This window comes from Arvicola amphibius, chromosome 6 (genome assembly GCF_903992535.2).
Source record: "Arvicola amphibius chromosome 6, mArvAmp1.2, whole genome shotgun sequence".
Lineage (NCBI taxonomy): Eukaryota > Metazoa > Chordata > Mammalia > Rodentia > Cricetidae > Arvicola > Arvicola amphibius.
In genome coordinates this window covers 80706112-80729492 of record NC_052052.2, presented here as the reverse complement: position 1 = coordinate 80729492, position 23381 = coordinate 80706112, and the positions used below count along the sequence as shown (strand labels likewise).

The following is a 23381-nucleotide window of genomic DNA, read 5'->3' as shown; positions in this document are numbered from 1 at the left end:
GAGTGAGGTCAGGACTTGGATAGTCCAAAAGTGGTGAGGTGATTTAATGTGGTGCCAGCAAAACGTTGATTCCCTCCCCAGCCCAAACCCACCTGATCCTTCTCTCTCCATCTCTCTGCAGAGGATCGTCTGCACTGCTGGTCTCCAGTGGTATCCCCACCCTGCGCTGATCCACTGTGTCAAAGGCTGTGAGGTGAGTGACACTTCAAACAAGCACTTCCTACATTTGCTTTTGATGGTTATGGTTTACTAAACCTACTAAGCTCCGCATAATGCATTAATATGGTTTTTACTTCTGACGCAGAAGTATCATCATATTATACAGATGACAGAATCCACAGAGCAATAGAAACATACTGGAAACAAGAAGAAAGTCAGGATAAAACAGTGCTGAGAGTTTGAGCCAGGAGTTTCTTTCTGCAAATCCTGTACCCTAATGTTATTGGAACACAGGGGTTAAGAAGATGCTCAGAGACACGATTGCTGAGTAAGCATGTGGACTTATGTCCACATCCAGCACTCACACTGGAAAAAGCAGACATTATGGTGTATACTTATAATCTCAGCCTCACGGAGGTAGAGCAGGAGCAGTCTCAAAGCTCTGAACAAGCCAGTCTAGCCACACGGTACAGTGAGCTTGAGGGAGTAGAGCCAAGCGCATCCCCACAGCTCTACAGCCAGCCAGCCCAGTAACGCAGTACAGTGAGCTTCATGTGTAGTAAGAGATCCTGGCTCAACAAATAAGACAGAGAAGAAATTAAGAAACCACCTGACACCAACATCAGGCTTTTACACACATGCAAGCATATGCGTGTTTCCCTTCTCCATATGCATATATGTATACATGGCAACACAATACAGGAATATAAGGCAGCATAAGTCATATTTATGTAACATAAATAACATAGCAGCTATTTTAATAGCAATAGAACATTTAGCCTTTATACTACTGCATGAGGTAATTTTTCTTTTAATTTCCATAATAATCATTACTTGTAGATGAATTCTGTCTGTTTGCCACCCATTGGTTATTTGCTATGTCTTCAGTTCCAGCACTAATCTGAACTGTTTTGACTGAACCATTGAATTTAAGTGGAAGTTTTTTTCTGACCCTCAAAGTTGTTGATTTCCCAATTAAACCATTCCCTGGGCTTAGAATGATGGAAAGCTCTCTCTCTATCAGTGACACTTTGGTGATGGACTCAGTAGGTAGATTCTTGCGTTACAGCTGTTTTCTCAAGGAAAAGTTTTTGCAGAAACCAGAGCTATTTCTCCACTTCAATCCTTGTCACTTCCTGAAAGGATGCAACGCAGCATCCCTACAAATGCATGGAAAGAAATATGTGCCCCTATTCTTCTCAGATGGAGTTACAACCACTTCCAGATAGGTATCAAAGCCCTTTATTCTCAACAGTCCACCAAAGAGACTGTGCTAGAGGACCTCATTCATGTCCTTAAAAAACTGTGTGGACTAGAAATGTCCTACATAAAGATGTTGTCTAAACCCAATCATTTCTAAAGGATGGGGAAACAGATTCAAGCAAATGTCTTCTGGAGAATTGATGGAATTCCCAAACTTAGGATGCTCTTAACATGCCCTAGTTCAACCTGTTCACAGTATGAACAGGAAATTAGGGTCAGAAATGGTTGGGGTGCTCTGTTTGTACAGAATGATAACCAGAGTCAAAACATGAGCCCAGATTTTTGGACTGCCAATCTGCAGTTTTTTCTTCTCTTTTGTCTGTTACCTGCTCATAACCGCTTCCTATAAGTGCCATAAAGCAATAGGGTCTTGCACTACAGGGAAACCCTGTCTCGAAAAACCAAAAAAAAAAAAAAAAAAATAGGGTCTTGCATTTCTTTCACTGTAGCTAGTGTATTGTCTCAGGACAGGCAGCACCGTAGCCTTTAAGGACTCACCTTCTTTCCAGCTTCAGTCATAATAGCAAAATATGGCCATGGTCATGCCACAGTTTGCTTCTGTCCATTTCTGTGGATCAGTGCTGTGTTTTGGGAAAAGGCATCTTGAGTTACCTGAGTATTCACTTTGCTGAGGTGGCAGTCTGGCCATTCAGTGTGACAGCAGAATTTGATTCCTCCTTTGACTCAGCATTGAAGCCAAGAGACCCTCTGTCCCTGCCGAGCACTGAACCCTGACAGTGATGCTTATCGCTTTTACCCCTGCAGGTGACTCTCATTCTCATCTGCTCTTCTTAGTTTAGAATCTGTGTCTTATCGAGAGATAGAAGGATGCTCAGAAGAAAAATAAATGCTGGGACCAGGAATGAGCTATCAATTTCCAAGTGTCCAAAGGAAGTCAATATGTTTTCTAGAATGGATGTCCAAGTCTCATCTTTCTGTTCAAAACTGTGTCCCAGTCAATTATATGCTCATTATGTGATCAGTCACTATCTAAAGTTCTGGGTATACATAGTTTCATGCAAGTTAATATAGCAGCTGTGTCACCTGTCACAGTCACCTATGGTATCTTTTGTCCCTTATATACCCACCCAATAGCTATCATTTCATTAATCATTTTACTAAATATTTGCTGATTATATATTTGATAAATATTTGCATAAGTTACAAGATATCTTCGTAGGAAATTCAGGGCACAAAACCAGAAGATATACATCTAGTCTGTGGAAAGCTTACAGTGATACCAAAGAACGCAAAGATGAAAATCTAAGATTATGAACCAAACTGTATTTAAAATGAGAACAAGGAGCTGTGGAAGCATAGAGCATTCAGGGGCCACTAGAAATAGTTTAAGTAGTTTTTAATAGTTTTAAGTTTGAGTCAAGATGATTTTTGAGCTATATCAAAAAGGATGGAATTTGTTTGTCTGAATGCCCTATTATTCAGAGGATTAACTGGACATAGGATAAATCTCTACACAGCAAGCTTTTCCATGCTGTCTCCTATCCCTAAAATTTTCCCTCTACTCACACCTAGTAACTCCTATTTATGACTGTGATCTCCACTTAAATGTCTTAATTGCCATTTCTCCAAGGACCTTTTTATTGAGCAATCTTAGACAAGATCAGATACTTTATTTACTATAATAGCACTGAGTGACTATTTGATTAAAGACCTTTTCCTTCACAGATAAAATCTAGATGGATAGGGTAGATGGATAGATGGAAGAGTGGATGAATGAATGGATGGATGGGTGGATAGATTAACTAGTATGGCTACAGGAAAGGAGCCCTCAGGAAGAGACCACATGAAAAAGCCAACTACTCCTTTTCCAACACAGTTTTCTCAGGAAGGGACTATGATTCACCTTTATAAATCTGTACACACATACTATGAGGAAGAACTCAATTGCAAAGGGCTTACACTCTGCTGTTGAATGTAACTGTAGTGATGTGCTTACCATAGAACTTACATGACAGACTCATTCCTCAATTTGTAGCCCCACCTCTCTCTCTCTTACTCTCCCTTCCTCCCTCTCCCTCTCCCTTCTTCACTCCCTCCCTCCCTTTTACTCCCTCCGTCCTGCCCTCATCTGTACCCCAATTTGGCATGAAGAATGGCAGGCACAAATGCTGTATGGATACAAAGGCCAGTCATGCAACACAGCTTAGACTCCTTGTGAACTTGGTTCGCCTTAGAGTCAGCAAAGGTGGAAAGGAAGGGTGGTAGCAGGTGACTCACAGTGTCCTGGGATGAGACTAGGACAAAAGATGATGTCCTTCCCACACCAGTACCTTTACAAAGCTTTCTAGGAAATTTGGAGAAGCAGATGAACAGTGCTCATGTTTGCTAATATTAGAGACACACAGACACAGCATACCATATTGAAAACTGGAGTGCCCCCCCACACACTGGTGTCATCAAAGAGACTCCTGGAATTTCCTCAGATCCCCAGGATTCAGATTAGCAACAATTTCATTCTGTTTTCCCTCATTTGTGGAATAACACAAGGTTTACAGAACTCATTGAAGAAAATAAATTATTGTGAACTGGAACATCATAGAATAGATAGGGGAATTGGGGAAACACAGAAGCAAATGAGTTTAGATTACAATTTTTTTCATTTCTTGCCAGTTTGATTTTGATGAAGTCATTTTGTTACCCTACTCTCCAGGTGTGGTCCTATGGAGTGAAAACAATCATGCTGACCTCATATGTTTAGAGAAAGACTAAAAAGAGACCTGCCAAGGCTTCAGACACTGTGTTTATCTGTGTTCCTGTTAGGAAGGACACTATTAATACACACATTCTCCATCCTAACCCTTAATAATCTGTAATTTTTATATTTGCAATTATGATAGTTTACACCCAGATTCCTAATTTGTATGTACACAATTTACAAAATTAAAGAAATATAAAGCCAGAAATGCAAATTATCTTATCATGTCTTGAAGTAAATTGTACCTTCTAATTCAGAAAGAGAGAAGGGGTATATTTTATGTTTTATTTTTCATACTACAGCAAACAAAATATGCTTCTCAGCATAATCATACTCCAGCAGGGAAAATATGACCATAAAAGTGTTTATAAATGGTAAAAATAAAAATGTACCCAAATGGGATTTGGGGACTGACAGTCAATTGGCTGATGCTGGTTTGTAAGAAGAGAAACTGCCAGGCAATCAAAGAGGCCTCAGCGAAGAGCTGAGGGCACTCCCCATTTATGTCAGACAGTAACAAAGCTTTTTTCCCTTCCTGTTTCTCTTCCCTTTGTAGCCATTCATGGGAGACAATTATTGTGATGCCATCAACAACCGCGCCTTCTGCAACTATGATGGTGGGGACTGTTGCACTTCCACAGTCAAGACCAAAAAGGTATGCCAACATTAGCCTTCTTGTTCCTGCCAGCTTTGTGCCTCTACCCTGCTGACCAAAGTCTCTTCTCCATGCTCGATGCCTTGCTGCCGTGACTTGCTTAGCGTCTATCTTCAGGCTTACCGTTCCTCTAGATTTTATTCCTTTAGTTAAGAGTGAAGCTACTGTCATTTGCTGGATGCTGGATGCTGGAAGGTCTTTGCAGAGGTACCTTCAAAGGGTAGTGTTCCATGTAGAAGCAGATGCATAAAAGAGCAATGTGCACTTTACGAACAGACTGGAGAGAAGAGCCTGGGTGGAGAAGACCCTGCATAGTGAAGAGGAGTTACATCACAACAGCAAGGAAACGAGTAGGGAGGTGCTAAGGGCAAGGGTGTTTGAAGCAAGAGACAAGCTTACAAATCCTAGAGAGATATATATTCTAAGAGATACATCCAAAGCAGAGGGGAAGAAAGCACAGGATACTGCCTACTAGGACATCAACAACCTTGGAACTCTCTACTATGTGCTTATGGTTTTTACCTGTGGGATTGGAAGTGTATGAAGGGCCTAGTCTATGTGTGTGGAGAGGGTTTATGGTGGTGTCATTTTGTTCCTCTGGCATTACAACACACACACACACACACACACACACACACACACACACACACACACCACAATGTTTCAAATATTTGTAGTAAAATAGAGCATTGGAGTGAGATATTCATCAGCCACCTCAATGAGTCCTTACCTCTTCTAGCTTCCTGAGAAGAGCTAAGACTAGAATTTGGGACTCCAGTTGAGAGTGGGGTAAGCAATCTGGGCACCCTGCAGTGAAAAGCATTCACACAGCAAATGTGCCATAGGAAACACCTCAGTGTCTGCAGCTTTCTACCCTCTGAGACAAAAGGTCTTTCAATCTCAGAGATGATTTGCTCAAATATTTCATTATAAAGAACTGGGGTCTGAGTTACTAGTAGAGGAAAAGAAAAGAATCTTAGTGACAGATGAGTGCTTGATGATTATCCACACAGCCTTCTCGTTCCACTAATAGGACACTGTGACCAGAGGAGGGATGCTTTGTGCCACACAGCAGAGGAAATGACACAAGGTGCCTGGCTCCCAACCTAAACCCTCTGATACTGCAATGCCCTTAAGAAAGTTAGTTGCTTTAAGAAGCATGCTTGCCTCATGTTGCAGGGATAAATGGGAACACAGTCAAATCAAAGAACTGTTAACGGCTGACACATAAGAGTCCTTTTACAGATTTTCTGGAGTCCAGTCAGCCCCGAGTGGGCATTTTCACAAAATGCCTGACCTATTGTGGTTTTGGTTTTGTGCTTTTACTAAAACATATTTTATGCTTAATATAAGAGAATACAATCAATTTCCTGTTAACAAACTTTATCCTAAAAATGAAACAATATATATTTTACTCTTTGGGAAATCTAGAAAGAAAGGAACAGAAGAACATACTTATTTTCTTCCAGCCTGAAGAAAATCATGGTTGCTTTTATCTTGAATAATTTTTGTTTGACTGTTTCATACATTTTATAATGATTCTAATAACTTTTACTCCTCATTCTCCTCTCACACCTTCCTCACCTATTGAAAATCTCCTTCTGAACTGGTCCAGATCCTAATGTCTTGCCTTCTTTTTGTGTCTGACCCACCGATTTAATCAGGGTTTCTTGCCTGAAATTAGGTGGGGGTTATTTACTAGAGCAAAGGCAACTTGCCAGTGGTTATACCACTGAAAAAATAACAGTCCCATTTTGGTGTGTTTTCTTTTATGTATTTTGTAATTATAAAGCTATGCAAATCTAGGAGCCAGTGCATTCCCAGTTAAGAATCTAATGTCTGCTGACTTAGCACAAGAACATTTATACATATAAATGGCCTACACTTCAGGTCATTATTTGCCGTTATTGTTCATAGTCAGTTGCGATGCACAGCATCTGTGCTATATAACCACTTACTTCAACTCTTGTCTTGAACTTTCCAGTTATTTTTTCATACACATAAATACTTTCAGAACTCTTATTGTTCCTTTACAAAATCATTCGTAGGGTTGAAGGTATAAGCATTTTTAACATTCTTGATAGTTGCTTCCCAATGAATATAATCTATTGTAATTCATATTTTCCCTAATCAGAGTGGTCTGTTGTGTTGAAAATGAGTGGAGGACGTCATTTTTATTTCAAATAGAAGTTTCTGTAGAATTACAGCCCTGTGTGGCCTCACAAATTGGTCAGAAAGTGCCTCTGATTATCATACTTTTTATACTACTGTAATTTATAAACTAAAATATTAAAAAAACTAAGTTTACTTAGGAGCCTTCCTAAGCATGTTAATTTTTTTTAACAGACTATTTTGTGGGGAGATGAAATAATGTGACTGAAGTTCAGGTGCAGATTCCAAGTTGTTATAGTAGCTTATTAGTAGCTTATTTCCAGTGTGTGTGTGTGTATGTGTGTGTGTGTGTGTGTGTGTGTGTGTGTGTACACGCATATGTGTATGTCAGCCATTATTTGGCTCTCTGTTCCTGAGTTAGGTGCTTCTGCAATAACTTCAGACTGCTGAGCCCTTCCTTACTTAGGCAGTGTTTCTTCACTAAGGAGTCCTTAGCAGCTCTGTGATGATCTTGAATATATTCCCTGATCTTTTCTTCTCTCATTTCTTTTCTTGTCCACCTACAATATAAATGTAGTCTAAGAATTTTCCACTAACATCTTCTTTGTGCTATTCCACCCTTCTGGATAGAGCAGTGAATTGCATGGTCATCTTCCAATGAGATGACTTTCCACTGAGCATCTTCTCTGGATGAGGTTGTGTACCCACAGCAGGAGCCAGATGGTCACAGCTGCTACCTTGTGAGACTATGAGGAGCAGGAAGCTAGTGACAGTTCATTCAGGTGTCTTTGTGAAAACGTGATGATGAGGTGTGCAAAACTCCAGGGAGACAAGTTCCCTAAGGATGGAGGAGAGACGTTATTAATGGTTTGGGGACAGAATGGTGGTGCTCCATGTCCAAAAGGATGGACTAGAGATGCTAAATGACTCTCTTAGGGTGTGTGTGACGTTGTCATAGTTACTTTGTAGGCTCGCCAGTGCTTAATACTTCTCAGAGTTAAGATTCCAGATTGAAGAGGGAAAGTACCTTGCATTAATGTCACAGGTCCTTCTATTTAAATTGCCCAATGTACCTTGTAAATGAGTTCCAACTTCTTGAACCATCTTTGTATAGAATAGACAAAATAACTTGGGCTCCAAATAATTATGAGGCTTTCCCAAGTTCCTTTGATCAGTGGTTGGCAAAGTTCAAATTCAAATCCAGTTTTGTCTGACTCACACACAAGTCCTGTTCTTGCTTCTGCACAAGGCGGAGTCTCAGAAGGTGACAGTACCTGTGAACAGGGCTTTGTTCTCGTGCCTCCCAGTGTAGGCTGAAGAGGTTTTATGGTGAGCCCAGGCTGCAAGGGAACATGAATTTGGGAACCTCCCTGTAGTGGATGAAGGCGACTATCCCAGAAACAGCTTTGCCCAGGTATCGTTACCATACCAGGATGCCCAGCTTGGGGATTATTCTGTGTTTACATGGAAGAGGAGAAAGTTATGCCCCTGTCTCCATCTTCCCCAGGAGGTAACCTCTTAGTGGACAGGAAAGGCTTTCTTGGATTGGTATCCTGACCTTTTCTATTATGTCTACTTCTCACCCATACCCTTGGCCTCCATCAGGGTCCCTTTCTCTGAGTGCCCAGTCTGGTACTCAGAAACTCACCCACAGCACAGGGGTGCTGCCAACACAAGAATGTGTCTGCTGAGGACTTATTACACACTGACTGGTGGCAGGAAACTCTGTGCATGGTCTTTCCACAACTGTCTGCTGAGAAAGAGAAAAGACTTAGGAGGTCAAGTAAGAGTACAAGGTGACACAGACGTCTGTGGGATAAGAACCCCTACTACTAGACAAGCTGCCCTAGTGAGTGGTTATGACAGTTGACCCTGTCACACACGGGTCAACCGTTACCTGCTTTTCTCTGTCATTTCACTTCACAAGAACAATAGTAGGAATTGATGAAACTCAGAAAGGTCAAGGTCATCCAACCAGTAACTAGCAGGTCTGAGATACAAATCTATAGCATTTGATAAACATGTCACCAGACACTAAGCTTTCTGACCATCTTTCAGTAGGCTTCTGAATTGTCAAAGCATTGTGTGTCTCTCCTTATAGCAAGTATCTTGCTTTATACATAGCCACACACTCTAGATAGGCTTCTCTGTACCACTTGGCTAAATGTGACGTCTGTAAAATGAAAACCCTTGCTGTGGGAGAGATCCTGTGATAAGTCCTGCGCAACAATGGCATGGGCTCAGCCATAATAAGAGGATCATGAGGACAAATATCTAAATACTTCCAGCAAGTATTGGTGACAACATAGCAAATAAAGAGTGTTAACAAAGGTTCCTAGAAGAGGCTACATAGCAGATGAGACATAACACATCCATCAGATCTCACGTGAATGGCTTACGAAAGGAGCAGACACAGGGGAAAGGAAGGAAGACTGTCTTAGCAGAGGGCACAGACTATTCCAGGACCCAGTCATCACTTAGGGGAAGGGGGAAGAAAGTCACATCTCCCTTTGTAGAGCCAGACCAAAGCACAGAGGAAATAGAAAGAAGCCTAAAAGGATAAGGGTTTAACCACTCAGGCAAGTATGTCTGATCATTCTACAAAGGTAATAGGGAAACACAGAAAGTATTGCAAGCACAGGATCAGCTTATAGGAGCCAAGAATGCTCCTTAGGAGGCAGGGTATATATGCCAAAAGTAAAGGATTAGCAGCAGAATACAAGTTCCCATCTAAGCAGATCAGCCCAATTCTTCCATACCCAGTGGTCACAGATATCAAAAGTGCCCCATTTCCCTCCAGTTCAAGATTGGCCCTGACTTTTTATATGGAGCAGACATAGAAAAAAAACCCTTTCAATTTGTTATTATGAATGAATTCAATTCTTCTGTCTCAAGGTGTTATATTCAATGTCACTATTATCAATATTATCACTTCCACCATCTTCACCATGTCACGATCAATGATGGTATTGTCATGACCAATATAACCATCACCATGGCCTGTACCATCATGTTCATTATCACCATCATTTCATGAACACAGATTTTGTGGAATACATTGTGCCACATTTTTTTTTCCTGGAAAATCTCTCCAGATATGATTCTTATTGCCTTCATTTTACTGAAACAAACAAACAAAAATCCCAAAGCCCAGAAAAGGAAGTGATTTTCTTGAGAGTATACCTTAAGTCAATCACAGGGCAAGAACTCCAATCCAAGTTCTCTTTCCATCTCTACCAGTAGATTTCCTCACTGTTAATACAATACTCATAAACATGAATATTTTACTCAAACTTGTACACTCTATACATTGATTGGCTGTATCCACCCCAGTCCCAAGAAACATAGTGTTTATATGTGTCATGTCTTCTACTTGCCTTGTTAACGATTTAACAAGGACACTAAACAATCCCTAAGAAGGTGGGAAGATACAGTGTTTGACCCAAAGTACCATAGCATAGGGGTGGAAGAACCAAAACTTGCAGACTGTCAACACAGGATACTTCTTATTTCCTCAACACACACACACACACACACACACACACACACACACACGAGAGAGAGAGAGAGAGAGAGAGAGAGAGAGAGAGAGAGAGAGAGAGAGAGGGAGAGGGAGAGGGAGAGGGCGAGAGAGAGAGAGAGAGCACTCTCTATTACCTCTCCAATGACTATGAGTCAGAATCCAGTCCTTGCCTGTCTCCCAACCCTAGACAAGACCTACAGCCAGAGCTTTGTGGTATATTTGCCCAAGCTGCATTCCTGAGCCATTCACACCCATAGATGAAGGGGTTAGCATAGGTAGCTCACCCAGATGGAGAAAACTCAGGCCTGAACACTGTTCTTTAGCCAGGAGGAAAAGGGAGAGATTCCTACTTTGAGTCATTGATCCAGTCTTGTTAGCAGAGCTTGGCTTGGGACAGCATAGCTACATGGTTACTGGGAATCTTCAATTGTGATTTGATCTTGCCACCATGGTGTGTGGCAGATTTCTGTGGCAAGTCACCTGGAAGAGAAGCTGAGTAGGGATTCAGAGACTGGAAATCAGGCTCACAGCTTTTACTGTATCAGACTGTGTTCCTTGTCCCTAAACCTAGATTTTTTTCTTTGCAGTAAGATGAGTCTGACTCCTACTCTTCTTGTCTTTTAGGGGTCTGGGGTGGCACTGAGAGATGATAGTAAACACAGATGAATGTTCCTGGCCTCGTGCCAGCTAGTGACTCACTTCTTCGCATCTTAGTTTCCTCTAAGGTATAAGCTGGGGCTAATAAGAATAGCTGCCTTATTAGGGCGGCTGGGAGCGCTGCATGAGATAATGCAGGTTGAGATTAGCTCAGGCTCAGTTCACCTTCAGAGACAAAGATCTCAGAGCTGGTTTGTAGAGGAGCTGACTTTTTGATTCTTCATCAGAACATTGTACAAACTTTATGAAGGCTTCTGTCTTTCACTTGGAGCTTACAAGTAAATTTCAATCTTCTACCATGGTCTTATTAATACACTTGTATTTAAAGAACACAGTGAAACTTAAGATTCCTGTTTGGAGACCATGTCTTCCAGACTTTAATCATATTCTAATCATATTTCTCACTGTTTGATTTCAGATATGTCTCTCTTTTTTGTTTTTTCTTATTTTTTATTTAAATTTTAAAAATTTTACATATTTAGCCCCTGTTCCTTCTTCCTCCCTTTCTTCTGTTTCCACCAACTCTTGCCATACCTCCCCCGCTCCACTTCTCAGAAGAGGTAAGGCCTCTCTTGGAGAGTCAACAAAGTCTGTATACTAAGTGGAGCAGGACCAAGCAAGCCCCCACCCCCTGTAATAAGGCTAAGCAATGTATTCCACCATGACCTTGGTAGGACGGAGCATAGAGATCTCATCCAAACATAGCCAAACCAGTGTGAGAATCAGCTAGTGCTGGAGTTCTGCCTGCCAGCAACTTTGGAGAAGCTAAGAGAATTGAAGAGGGTAGGGAAGGAAACAGGAAAGGCAGAGTTTGTTGGGAAAAGTCTTTTACAAGTTCCTAGGAAGGAGGTATGAGCAACTCAGTGGGAGAGGGTTTACCTAGCATGTATAAGGCCCCAGAATTAACCTCTCTCTCTCTCTCTCTCTCTCTCTCTCTCTCTCTCTCTCTCTCTCTCTCTCTCTCTCTCTCACACACACACACACACACACACACACACACAGACACACACATCATGATGTCAAACTTTTTTTGAGCAGGGTTCTGCTTTCTTATTTTCCCGTACAGAGAAATATTTTCAGCCATATTGGTTGTTAAATCATAAATATCAGTGTGTATTATATAAGGGAAACTGAAGTCCTGAAAAGGAGGGGTCCGTGCAAAGTCATCAGAAAGTGTGTCCATGACGGGGCCTCCATGACCTGTGCTGGGCTACGTCTGTTGTGCATTCACGAATGGATGAGTCCACTCGGGGCCATCACTTAGCAAATATTCACTTCAACAGTTGCCCCTCCTCCTTCCCAGAACAAGCAGATACCCAAGTGAGAACAATTCTGTGCAGGAAGAGTTAAATATAATGTTGTGTGCTCTCCTAAGATCAAGGAGAAAGGCGAGGACGTCTTGAGCTAAGACGTGTGGCAGAGACATTAGGACACAGGAATCTGAACGGACAAAGGCTACAATGTAAAAATCCTACTAAAAATTGTAGTATTTGAAAAACTCTAAGGGGTTACAGCCCAGAAGGTGAAGGAGAAAAGGGGCATCTGAAGGCTGAGAGTCATACAGTGCTCAGATGGTGTTGTGCCCTGGACCTATGGCGAAGAGTTTGAATTTTCTTCCATGAAACAGAATTTGTTAAATACTTGTCTGTGCAATATGTGAAGTTGCCCTGGTGGGAAAGAATTACACAGAGAATCTAAAGAAGACATTAGTGCTAACTGGAATGTTTTAAAAGGCAGAACATGAGTATGGCCAAGAAAGGGGCAGGAGGACGGACAGGTCAGGGACAGACTCTGGAGGAGGGAAGGAACGAGAGGCCGACAAGATGGTGGATATGTAAGGGAAAAGCCTGACTTAGCATATTTTATTCCTCATTGAGCAAACCCTGTACATTGGGCCCTCTTTTAGGGATACTGGGTGTTTTCTCTTGCATGAACCTCATAGCCATATGTAACATTGTTGCTGTTTGAATCTCTGTTTTATATATGGTGAAACTATGGACCATGACAGAGAGGTAATTTCTTTAAACTGCACAGTGAGCATGAATCAAGGAGGTGTGGACCAGGCCTTTGGGCTGCCAGCATGGGACTCTCCACATCTAGTCGGCTATTCGAGTTTGCCTTTGATCTAGGCTCAGTCTCTCCACCTGGGACAGGCAATTTCTCTCTGTCTTTTCCAGTTCTAACATGTATGTTCCTACTGAAGATGAGGAATCTATGAGAAATAAGTCTAGGAAAGAATACTGTAGATTCTAGAGAGAATGTTTAAATTTTTTTCTCCACAAACAAGCCCTCAGGGCAGAGCAGCCTTCCTCATGCTGTGGACCTTCAATACAGTTCCTCGTGTTGTGGTGACCCCCAACCGTAAAATTATTTTTGTTGTCACTTCATAACTCTAATTTCGCTACTGTCATGAATCGTAACGTAAATATCTGATATGCAGGATATCTGATACACGACCTCTATGAAAGGGTCAGTCAACCTCCAAAAAGGTTGCGACCCACAGGTTGAGAACCACTGCCTTAGCGGCTAGGCTGTAAATGCCCTGAAGAAGGAAGAGCAGGTGTAATTTGAGAGGCGGGTGCTTGAAAGAAAGAAGACTGAAGCTGACTAGCATGGCACCAAGTAAAGTATTTTTAATTGAAAGGTGAAACAAAGAACTGTCTTAGGCATTGGGGGCAGGGCATGGCAGGGGAAACAAAGAACAACTCGCTATTTCTGTGGCTCAGGCTCTAAGGAAACTATAATGAACAAGACTGACCCTGCCTCTAGTTCTGTATCAAAGAATTGGTGGGAGGGAGCTGTATCAGTGTGTCTGCAATCTGTGTCCATGAATATATGTCTGTATAATTGATCACTTAATTTATCAAACATTGTATTAGGTATTTTTCATGAGCTATTTTATTTATCCTTCATCACAGTGTCAGGAAACATAAGGATGTACTTCTATTGTTCCTACGTAATGAATGAGTGTGCTAAGACTCCAGAACTTGTCACATGTTCAAGGTCATGCCGGAAATAAGTGAGAGAGAGGGACCAAGATTAACACTTCAATTTAAATTATTGTAAAAATTTCAGGATTGAGAAAGCTTGTTAGTATGGAGGCTAAGAGAGGAGAGAGGAGTGGGGAGAGAATTAGTCTACAAATATATACGAACAAGGAAGACAAGGATGCTTTCAGAGACAAAGTGAGCACTTGGAGACCCTGCCTAGGCAGGAGGCGAATGAGGTCATTAAACCCATCCGCGCAGATGGGGGACCCTCTGGGGAAAGTTACAAACAAATGTCATGATGCAATACGGTGAAATCGGCTTGTGTTAGTTCAGGCTGGGACTCAGCAGGGAGTGCACTGCAATCTTTGGGAAGACAGATCATCTGCCGGATGGGGAAGACACTTGCTCTGTTGGGCTTTTCCTACCACTTTCTAGAAAGGCCAGCCAGCCAAGGTCACAGAGCACATGACAGGGTGGAGTGGGAATGGAACTTTGGCCTCTCGTTTTTTCTTATGCTAAATTCTGTTTCCAAGAAAGATTCTCACAAAAAATTTAATTCAAAACTTTTGTGTAAAATGCCTCTTACTTGGGACTTCAGGCTCTGTAGAGGTCATATAAACTTGTTTCATACATTCTTTTGATTTTATTTTTGCCTCCCCAAACCATAAATACAGTATGTTCAGAGAGCTATGTTCATTGAAAAGATATATTCACATCTTTTATTTTAATTTATTAATCACAAATTTCCTTTGTTAGCTTTCTTTCCCACAGTAGAACTGTATTAACAAGCTGTATTAGCACTCATAATGATATTTACCCATGTTACTCAGCCCCTATGACTTACTCAGTTATTTCCGAGGCACAGAGAGAAGTAGCTTGTTTTACTTTAAGTAGCAGATCACTTACCTTCAGCAACGAGTGTCCCTTTCCTGGTTTCAATTTCATCATTGATAAACGGGCAGTTGGTGTAGAGTTGTAAAGGGGAATTACCCATAGCAATTGTCTCTCCAAATGCAGCCTGCTGTGAAAGTGACCCTGGTGCTGCAGAAAAGGTTATCCTAGTGCTTCACGAAAGTGGAACCATGACATGACCTTGAACCTCTGTTTCAAATCTATGATTGTCTTCTTGCTCTTTACCACCACACTGAAAGCTAAACCAAACCATCTGACTCATTCCAGTCTCTCTCTGCAGGTCACTCCCTTCCCTATGTCCTGTGACCTACAAGATGATTGTGCCTGTCGGGACCCTGAAGCCCAAGAACACAGCCGGAAAGACCTTCGGGGATATAGTCACGGCTAAACAAAGGAGTTGTCCAAGATTTCCCAACTCCAGGACCCGCATCCCTCTGGTATTGATTTCACAGTCTGCTGCTCAATGAAATGGCCTCTCCACACCAGGGAGCCTTAGCACCCAACCGGTCTGCCTTTAATTTCACCCAGGGAGGACCAACTGTGGGGCAATGAACTGAATCTCACCATGTTGACTGATGGAATGGCATACTATCCCACAGACTAAGATGGATTATGTACACAACATGTAGTCCCAGAGCCTCTGAAAATTCTAACCATTTGTCACATGACCACAGCCCAAAACAACAACCACAAAATCATGTTTTGTATGAAGGAGTATGCACATCTGTGGTTAGTGCACATGCATTCATACACACCCAAACAAACATCTGTGTGAGGGAAGTTTTAGAAAAAAAGCAGAAAACAACTGGAAAAACAAAACATCAACAAAAGTGCATCTCACTCTTTCCTTTCCCAGCACTGGCCTCGGGAGAAAGAGACTTATAGAAACTACAACAAGAATGGAAAAGCAAATATAACTCAGAATCCAAGTCACAGAAAATGTAGTGCATACATCATTATGTAGGGTTTTGAGACCAGAAGTGGAATGGTTTGTGACTATGAATCTTCTAGGGAACTAGGGACCAAGAATAAGTAAATATTCCAATGTGTGCAAAGCTCCCCATTTTATTCTGCTGCCATGGGAATTTTGCCCCACCACCAGGGTATGAGGCCTACCTGGAAATGGCTTAGGACTGCAGAGTCCTGTATTCTATCAGCTCCCTGCTTGAGACTTGAGGTCTTCAAAAGCCTTCCAGATCCACCCGTTCTCAAGATCTCCCCTTCGGACCACACCTGCTGCTATTCCTGCTGCTCTGCCCCATACACTGATTGCTCTTCGGTGGTAGAACTAGCTTAGGACAGACTCCATATAGCCAAGTAGACTGCCTTAAAAGTGATTCATATTTTTCCAGAGTTGGCCCATCTTCAAGAAAAAGAAAAAAAAAAACTTTAACAGGCTTAAGTCCTCCTTGAGTGGACTTCTTATTCTGGAAAAGACTTGGGGGATATCAGATGCTCAAGCCCTTCCTGAGAATATCTGAACCAGTGTTAGATTTTCTAATCAAGTGGAACAGTGTTAAGCCTGGGGATGCTGGAGCCACCAGAGGCTGTTGGAATGCTCATGATTCGGGTTATTGTCCTTGTTTCAGTTTTCCCAGCTCTCTAAGCTAGAGCAAGCTTTGGTCTTCAGACTCCCACTATTACTCTAAGCAGATGCAGTTCTAAAATGTCTTGGATATGAACAATGTAGGTGGTATTCTGGAGGAGGAGAGGAACGTTAAGAAGTTCTGGAGATCCAGACTTAGCACCCAGCACAGTCACCGTACTTCCCATATAGTTTTCTAGATGTGGACATCTGTCCACATTCACTGTTGGTCTCCACTCCTTCTCCTCCCATTTAGCTTTCAAACACTAAGAGAAAACGAGTCAACTGTAGATGGAAGCCAGCAATGTATTCAGGGCCTCTTTTTTTCCAGTTACCTATACATATCCTCTGAATTAATATGGGAAGAGATTAGCACAGGCTGAGGTGTATAGAGCAGTTAAATTTGATATAATTTGTGAAACATGGAGCTGGGAAGCAAGGAGATGGCAGGATCTAAATGAATTGTATAACCTAAAGATCACAGGATATCAGCTGATCTCAGGTTTAGTGGTGATAACTAATACAAGCAAAGTCTGGAACAGAATGCAATGCCAGCCCATGCACAGCCACCCTGCCTCTAAGGCTTCCATTGTTAATCTATCATGCTTCTCTTTCTACTTGGACCAACAGCAACTCCACAAACTGTGTTTTCATGTTATGACCAATAGCTTTTTCCTACTGAGCGAGAATATTTGAAAAGCTATTTATTGACCATCAGTGGTTTGTAATATCAAGAAATGTACCAAGGTGCTTTTCACCCAGGTGCCCACAAATAAGGACAGAGTGCTTAGATTGTGCAGCTTGTCCTGTACAAAGCTTGTCCTCTGAAGTTGAAGTCTAGAATGGAGAAGTGGCCACTGATGTAATGGCCAAGCACTTTGAATCCTCTAAGAGCATATCACATTTATATAGAGAGCACTTCCCACTCTAATTACTAGGACCAATCTTTAACAAAATATAAGAACAATGAACTCTCCAGGATCCTAAAACTTTTGTCAACCCTTCAGGCCCCTCTCTTGCCTAGATAAGCTGTGTCAGCTTAGGCAGGACAAGCTAAAGGGTAGTACAGGACCAGCCCATCCAACAGATTATTATGCCCACAGGTAGTCCAGAAACCACCTAAGACCCAAAGATGACATTAGTAATAGTAGAGTCATGGAAACTGAAGAAAGAGCATAAGAATGTCTGTCAATCACTCCTCATACAAGTCTCCCTTCCCTCCCACTGTCATCTGTTCCTACTCTCCAGCCGATTTCTGGAGGCTGGCGCCTCTTTGAAGATTCATACAGTGAAGTGGGCCTTTCCAGGCAAAATCCCATCCTGTTTTCTCCTTGCTGCCAATCAAACCTGCTAGGAGCAAATTCATATTTGCTGAGCCTATTAGATAAAAGAAGCTACACAACTGGTAGCCTGCCTCATGCCCACAAGGGATGTGTAATTCAGAGAATCTTCTCTTAGTGCAGGACAGTCAGCTGTATTGTGCAATGCACTGATTCCCAGTTTCATTTTCTTCCTGAGAATAAACTCCCTGTCACATCCTCTCAGTCATCTGCTCCCGACAATGGGGTAATCAGGAGGAGGCGGGTCTGCAGCACTGTTGGACAGCCACAGCTCGGGCCCCTAAAGCACTGGGGAGTTCTGCAGCTGAAGAAGTATCAGGCTGTTAGCAGCAAGGAAGCAAAGACGAGGTGGACAGTTCTCTAGGCCCCATCTGGGAAACTGTTCCAAACCGCAACTCACTGTCTGCCCAGAGGACTTGCAATACCCCTAGATTTTGTGCCAACAACCTCGTATGGGAAGTCAGTGTGGGAAGGAAATCAGTCCTTGGGAAGTCAGTGTGGGTAGGTGAAGAGGGGTGTAAAGCAGAGGAGAGATTAATAGTCTTAAGTAGCAGGCTTTTGGAAAGGGAGGGAATCAGCTGCCGCACTTGGCCTCAGCACTCTGGGCCACTGCCGAGACCATTCTCTGTCTCATTCCCACTTTGGCCAATGCTTAAATGCTATTTGTTGAAAATAATTCTTTGGGACAGATTTCAGCTACCTCCCTTCCAGGTTCAATTTAACTTGGCTTTAACTGTCAATTTGTTAAAGGTCTTACCTGTGTGATTGTTTTTAAAATAATTAAGTAGAAAAAGAAATGAAAGAAAGAAAAGGGAAGAGAAGAAGAGGAGGAAAACCATAGTCTTGTTAACAGTGTGTGTGTGTGTGTGTGTGTGTGTGTGTGTGTGTGTGTGTGTGTTTTCTGGAACTAGTTCAAGTGAGAAAATAAACTGATGGTGACAAAGTTGTATGGATAGAAATTAATAGAAGACAATATGATTGCAAAGAACTAAAATGTATCATCAAAACCTAAGAATATGAAACCTATTTTTATTCTTCCTTGAGGAAACTGTTATTCTACAGACAAAGTATGTAGAGATGACATAGAGATTTCTCTAGAAGATGAAGAGTGGGGTTTTATGGCACTGTCTGCTGTTTTCTATACACTGTGGTAGGTCCAGGAAGTAAGGCATTTTCTCCCTTGAATTGTTTTTAGTGGGGCATTGTTCTTTTTTTGTGTGTGTGTGACTGTCTATGGCAGAGTGGACTGGGAGGGTTCAATACTGGTTTTCCAAATGTTAAGGAGATAAACTATGTCTTTGTCCTTTATCACACTAGAAGTTGTTTATATTTGCCAGTCTGGCCCTGAATTTCCTGAAGACCATACTCAGAACCACCCTGCATAGCCCAGTTCCTAAGAAGCTGCTACATGATCAGACAGGTGATCCCAATGAATTTTGAGAAAGAAAACAAACCAATAAATAACTAAATACAAGATTAGTTTTATAAAATCCTCCTTTTGTAATTTGTTCAAGTTTTGCCAAATTTCTAGCTATTATTCCCTTTGTAAGAGTGATGTGATAACAATGAAGATAGAAGTTTATGTGTCTGGCACAAAGTTCCAGAATGTTTGACTCCAGACATTAGTCAGTTCATTCAGTGATCTTGAACAAGTCATCAGATTGCCTCCACATTTGCCTCAGTTTCTCTAGCCGAAAAATGGGGATACTACTACTTACCTACCTCACAGTGGGAGGACAGAGGATCATGAGGCCTTGAGGCTTTTACATGGACTGTGTAATCTGTTACAGACTCCACCTGGTGCAAAGTCCATAGGTTGTTTTTCAAGAATTCATAGGCCTATTGCCCTTTTCAGACCTAGGGAGTGCTTGATTGACATTTCAAGGCATAAACCTAGAACGCCTGGATTACAGTTCACCTTACAAGAGTGCACAGGGGACATATTCTCTCTGTAGATAAGTGCAAGTTTCCCCTCCCTTGTTCTGGCCTTTACCAGTTCAACAATTTGACCAAAATCCAATGACTTTCCTACAGGGTAAAAGTCAGGCTACTGCCATCTCGTTAAGATTTGGGAGGGGGCATTAAGAATCTGCAGAGTAAGAGGGTCTGACGTCTTTCCTCCAGCAGATTCCTCCCTTCCTGCACTTAGTTCCCACATCACATGTTTCAGTAATAAAAGTGATAACATTCTGAGTACAAGTTGGGCTTCTTCAACTTCACACCAGCAGTCAGTGAGAGGAGAACTATAAGCAACTATTGAGTTCCTGTCTTGGGTCTCTATAACCAATAACCTGTCTGCAGATACCTATCTATATAAAGATATTATATATAAATAAGAATTTACATATATATGCACATGTATATATAGTTGTACATATATGTGTGTATATATATACTTAAATGTAATATTTACAAAACTGTGATCTCATCTAGAGAAAATGTATTCATATTACAAACTGCTCTTCCATATTTATGTATCATATTATACTTTTTTATTATTGTCATAATTATTGAGGTTTTTTCTAATTATTATGATCTTAGAATCTGTTTGGCACCTTCTGGAAACAACCAAAAAATATGACTCTTCATTGAAGTGCTTAGAATCTGTTTTCATGAGCATTCTACTGGTCTACTGTAAAAAACAAAAACAAAAAAACAAAAAAAGCCACAAAGAAACAAAAAAAGTTAGAAAAAGGAAGAAAGAGAGAGAGAGTTAAAAGAAAGATAAAAGCAAAGTAAACACCAAAAACTAAATACAGCTCTAACCTTCTTACTGTACCTCACGCGCAGAATGTGCTGCTCTTGGGTTGGGTTTTATTTTTCCTGTTAATGTGTTTTTATGGATCTAAGTTAAGCTTCCAGCAATATATAAAAATGTAAATAGTTAACTTTATTTATTAAGAATGTCATCTTTTTTAATTTATATTTACACGATGGTTCATCTAATTTATTTTTTCTATACGGTTTTAAATACTCAGACATATTTTGCTGTTCATGGTATTTTTTACCCTCTTCTCGTGGATTTGTGTTCTCATATTGTTCTCTCTGGTCTCAGTTACAGGTTGGATCTGACACACATACACAAAAATAATGTCAAAGACAAATATTTTGCCACTGTTGATTACTATACCCTAAAGTTCTATATTATGAAAATATATAATAGCTTGTCTGCTTAAACATATCGTTCTGTGTTTTTTATCTACTGTAGAGTCTTATAGAATGGACATGTGTGCATGTGTGTGCACACACACGTACACACAATAACATGAAAGAGAATATGTGAGTTTATAACTTAGAAAAATCAATGAAAAACATTAAATTGAATTTGATATGTACCAAATCTTCTACATAATTCCTGAAGGATATTTATATTTTGTACATGGACAATCTGGCCAACATTATTATTCACTGTAAGACATTTCCACCTTGTGGCTCTGACGCGTACACCACTTGTCTCTATATATTACTCTTTGAACTCTGTCTTCAACAATAACCTCTGAGAATATTCTTTATTTTCATCAAAAAGAACCAGCGAAACAAAAACAAAACAGATCACATCCTATCTTCTGGTTACAACATGGTTGTTGCACTCTTGAGCTCACTACAGATGTTGGTACTACATAAACCTGTGAGAAACTGGGGGGGGGGGTCCTTCAACATTCCATCATGGATTGGGGATTGGGACAGGGTGCTGGTTGTGATGCTTTTCTCTCTATGGTGTCTCTGCCAGTTCAGGGTGCCAGGTGAAGAGAAGTGTTATTTTCTTCAACGTTTCAGCCATTGTCAAGGTGCCCACGTTCCAGTAAATAACCCTCTACCCAAGCTCATACAAGCAAACTTATTTAAACAAGTGTCAGACAAAACACCAATAAAGTGAGAAGACTACCTTGGAAAAGGGATGTCTGCAGAGGTGGAAGGGGGACGAGACGATGAGGGGTGAATTTGATTACAACACAATGTATATGTACAAAATTTTCAAAATGAAGTTGTGTTAAAAATAATAAATAAAACAATGAACACTTAATCATCCAGTCCATTCATGTGCCCGATAGCTGAGACGGAAATATTGCTGCTTTCTCTCTATGTAGCCCATTTTTACTGTTCCCCAGTCGCCAGTTAGTAGGTAACTAGGCAGTCTTTGGAAAATTATTAAATTGTTTTAAGGTTTTGTCTTCCTATCTGTGAAATGAAAATAAAATATCAACTTCATAAGGTTCCTTTTTTGTTTTGTTTTTTTGTTTGTTTGCTGTTTTATTTTTCAAGACAGGGCTTTTCTGTGTAGCCCTGGCTATCCTAAACCTCACTCTGTAGACCAGGCTGGGCTGTCACTCAGGGAGATCTGGAGAGCCTCCTGTCTCTATTTACTGAGTGCTGGGATTACAGGCATGAATCACAATTAACAAAAATTCAGGGACTGATATTGTGGTTCAACCCGAGGACCAGAAAAGTGAAACAACCAGTCATTGGATCTTACCTCGACCTCAGTGAAAAATGGTGATCTTGCCTCCAGGAATCTCAGAATGGGACAATGTTTGAGAGCTGTTTCTTCCTGTTTTATAATCCTCTTTGGGGCTGGGATTATAGGCTTGTACTATTGTGATTAAAGGCATGCACTGTCTGGTTTCTATGGCAACAAATGTGGCTACTAGGATTAAAAGTGTGTGTCATTGCTGACAGGTCTCTAAGGCTGGCCAGTGTGACTGCTTTACTTTTCCAATCCCAGGCAAGATTTACTTATTAAAATACAAGTGAAATGCCACTACAAAGGTGTGGACCACCACTGCCCGCTCCTTCATAAGGTTTTTAATTGTGTATCTTTATTTATTTATTTATTTATTTAATTGAAAAATTTCCTCTCCTTCCCTCCTCCCACCTACCTCTCCTACCCCTTTCTCCAGTCCAAAGAGCAGTCAGGGTTCCTTACCCTATGGGAAGTCCAAGGTCCTCACCGCTCCCCCCAGGTCCAGGAAAGTGAGCATACAAACAGACTAGGCTCCCACAAAGACCATCCATGCAGTAGAATCAAAACCCAGTGCCACACTGTCCTTGGCTTCTCAGTCAGCCTCCACCGTCAGCTACATTCAGGAAGTCCAGTTTGATCACATGCTCCATCAGTCCCATTCCAACTGGCCTTGGTGATCTCCCATTAGATCAGCCCCACCGTCTCAGTAGGTGGATCTCGCAGTCCTGACTTCCTTGCTCATGTTCTCCCTCCTTCTGCTCGTTATTTGGACCTTGGGAGCTCAGTCCAGTGCGCCAACATGTGTCTCTGTCTCTATCTCCATCCATCGCTCGATGAAGGTTCTATGGTGATCAGTGTGGCTATAGGATAAGGCTAGTTCAGGCACCCTCTCCTCTGCTGCCCAAGGAACAGGCTGGGGACATCTCTTTGGACACCTGGGAACCCCTCCAGAGTCAAGTCTCTTGCCATCCCTAAAATGGCTCCCTTAATTAAGATATCTACTTCCC

The 23381-nt window shown here is 41.4% G+C and overlaps 1 protein-coding gene across 1 annotated transcript in view; it reads left to right on the top strand.

The window, feature by feature from the left end:
* Nucleotides 1–15375, top strand: part of Pappa (pappalysin 1) — a 231629-nt gene extending 216254 nt beyond the window's left edge. The window contains exons 20-22 of the mRNA XM_038334912.1: nucleotides 122–193; nucleotides 4695–4793; nucleotides 15268–15375. Of these exons, the coding sequence (XP_038190840.1) occupies nucleotides 122–193; nucleotides 4695–4793; nucleotides 15268–15375 (279 nt within the window). The remainder of the gene's footprint in view (nucleotides 1–121; nucleotides 194–4694; nucleotides 4794–15267) is intronic.
* Nucleotides 15376–23381: the final 8006 nt, after the last annotated feature.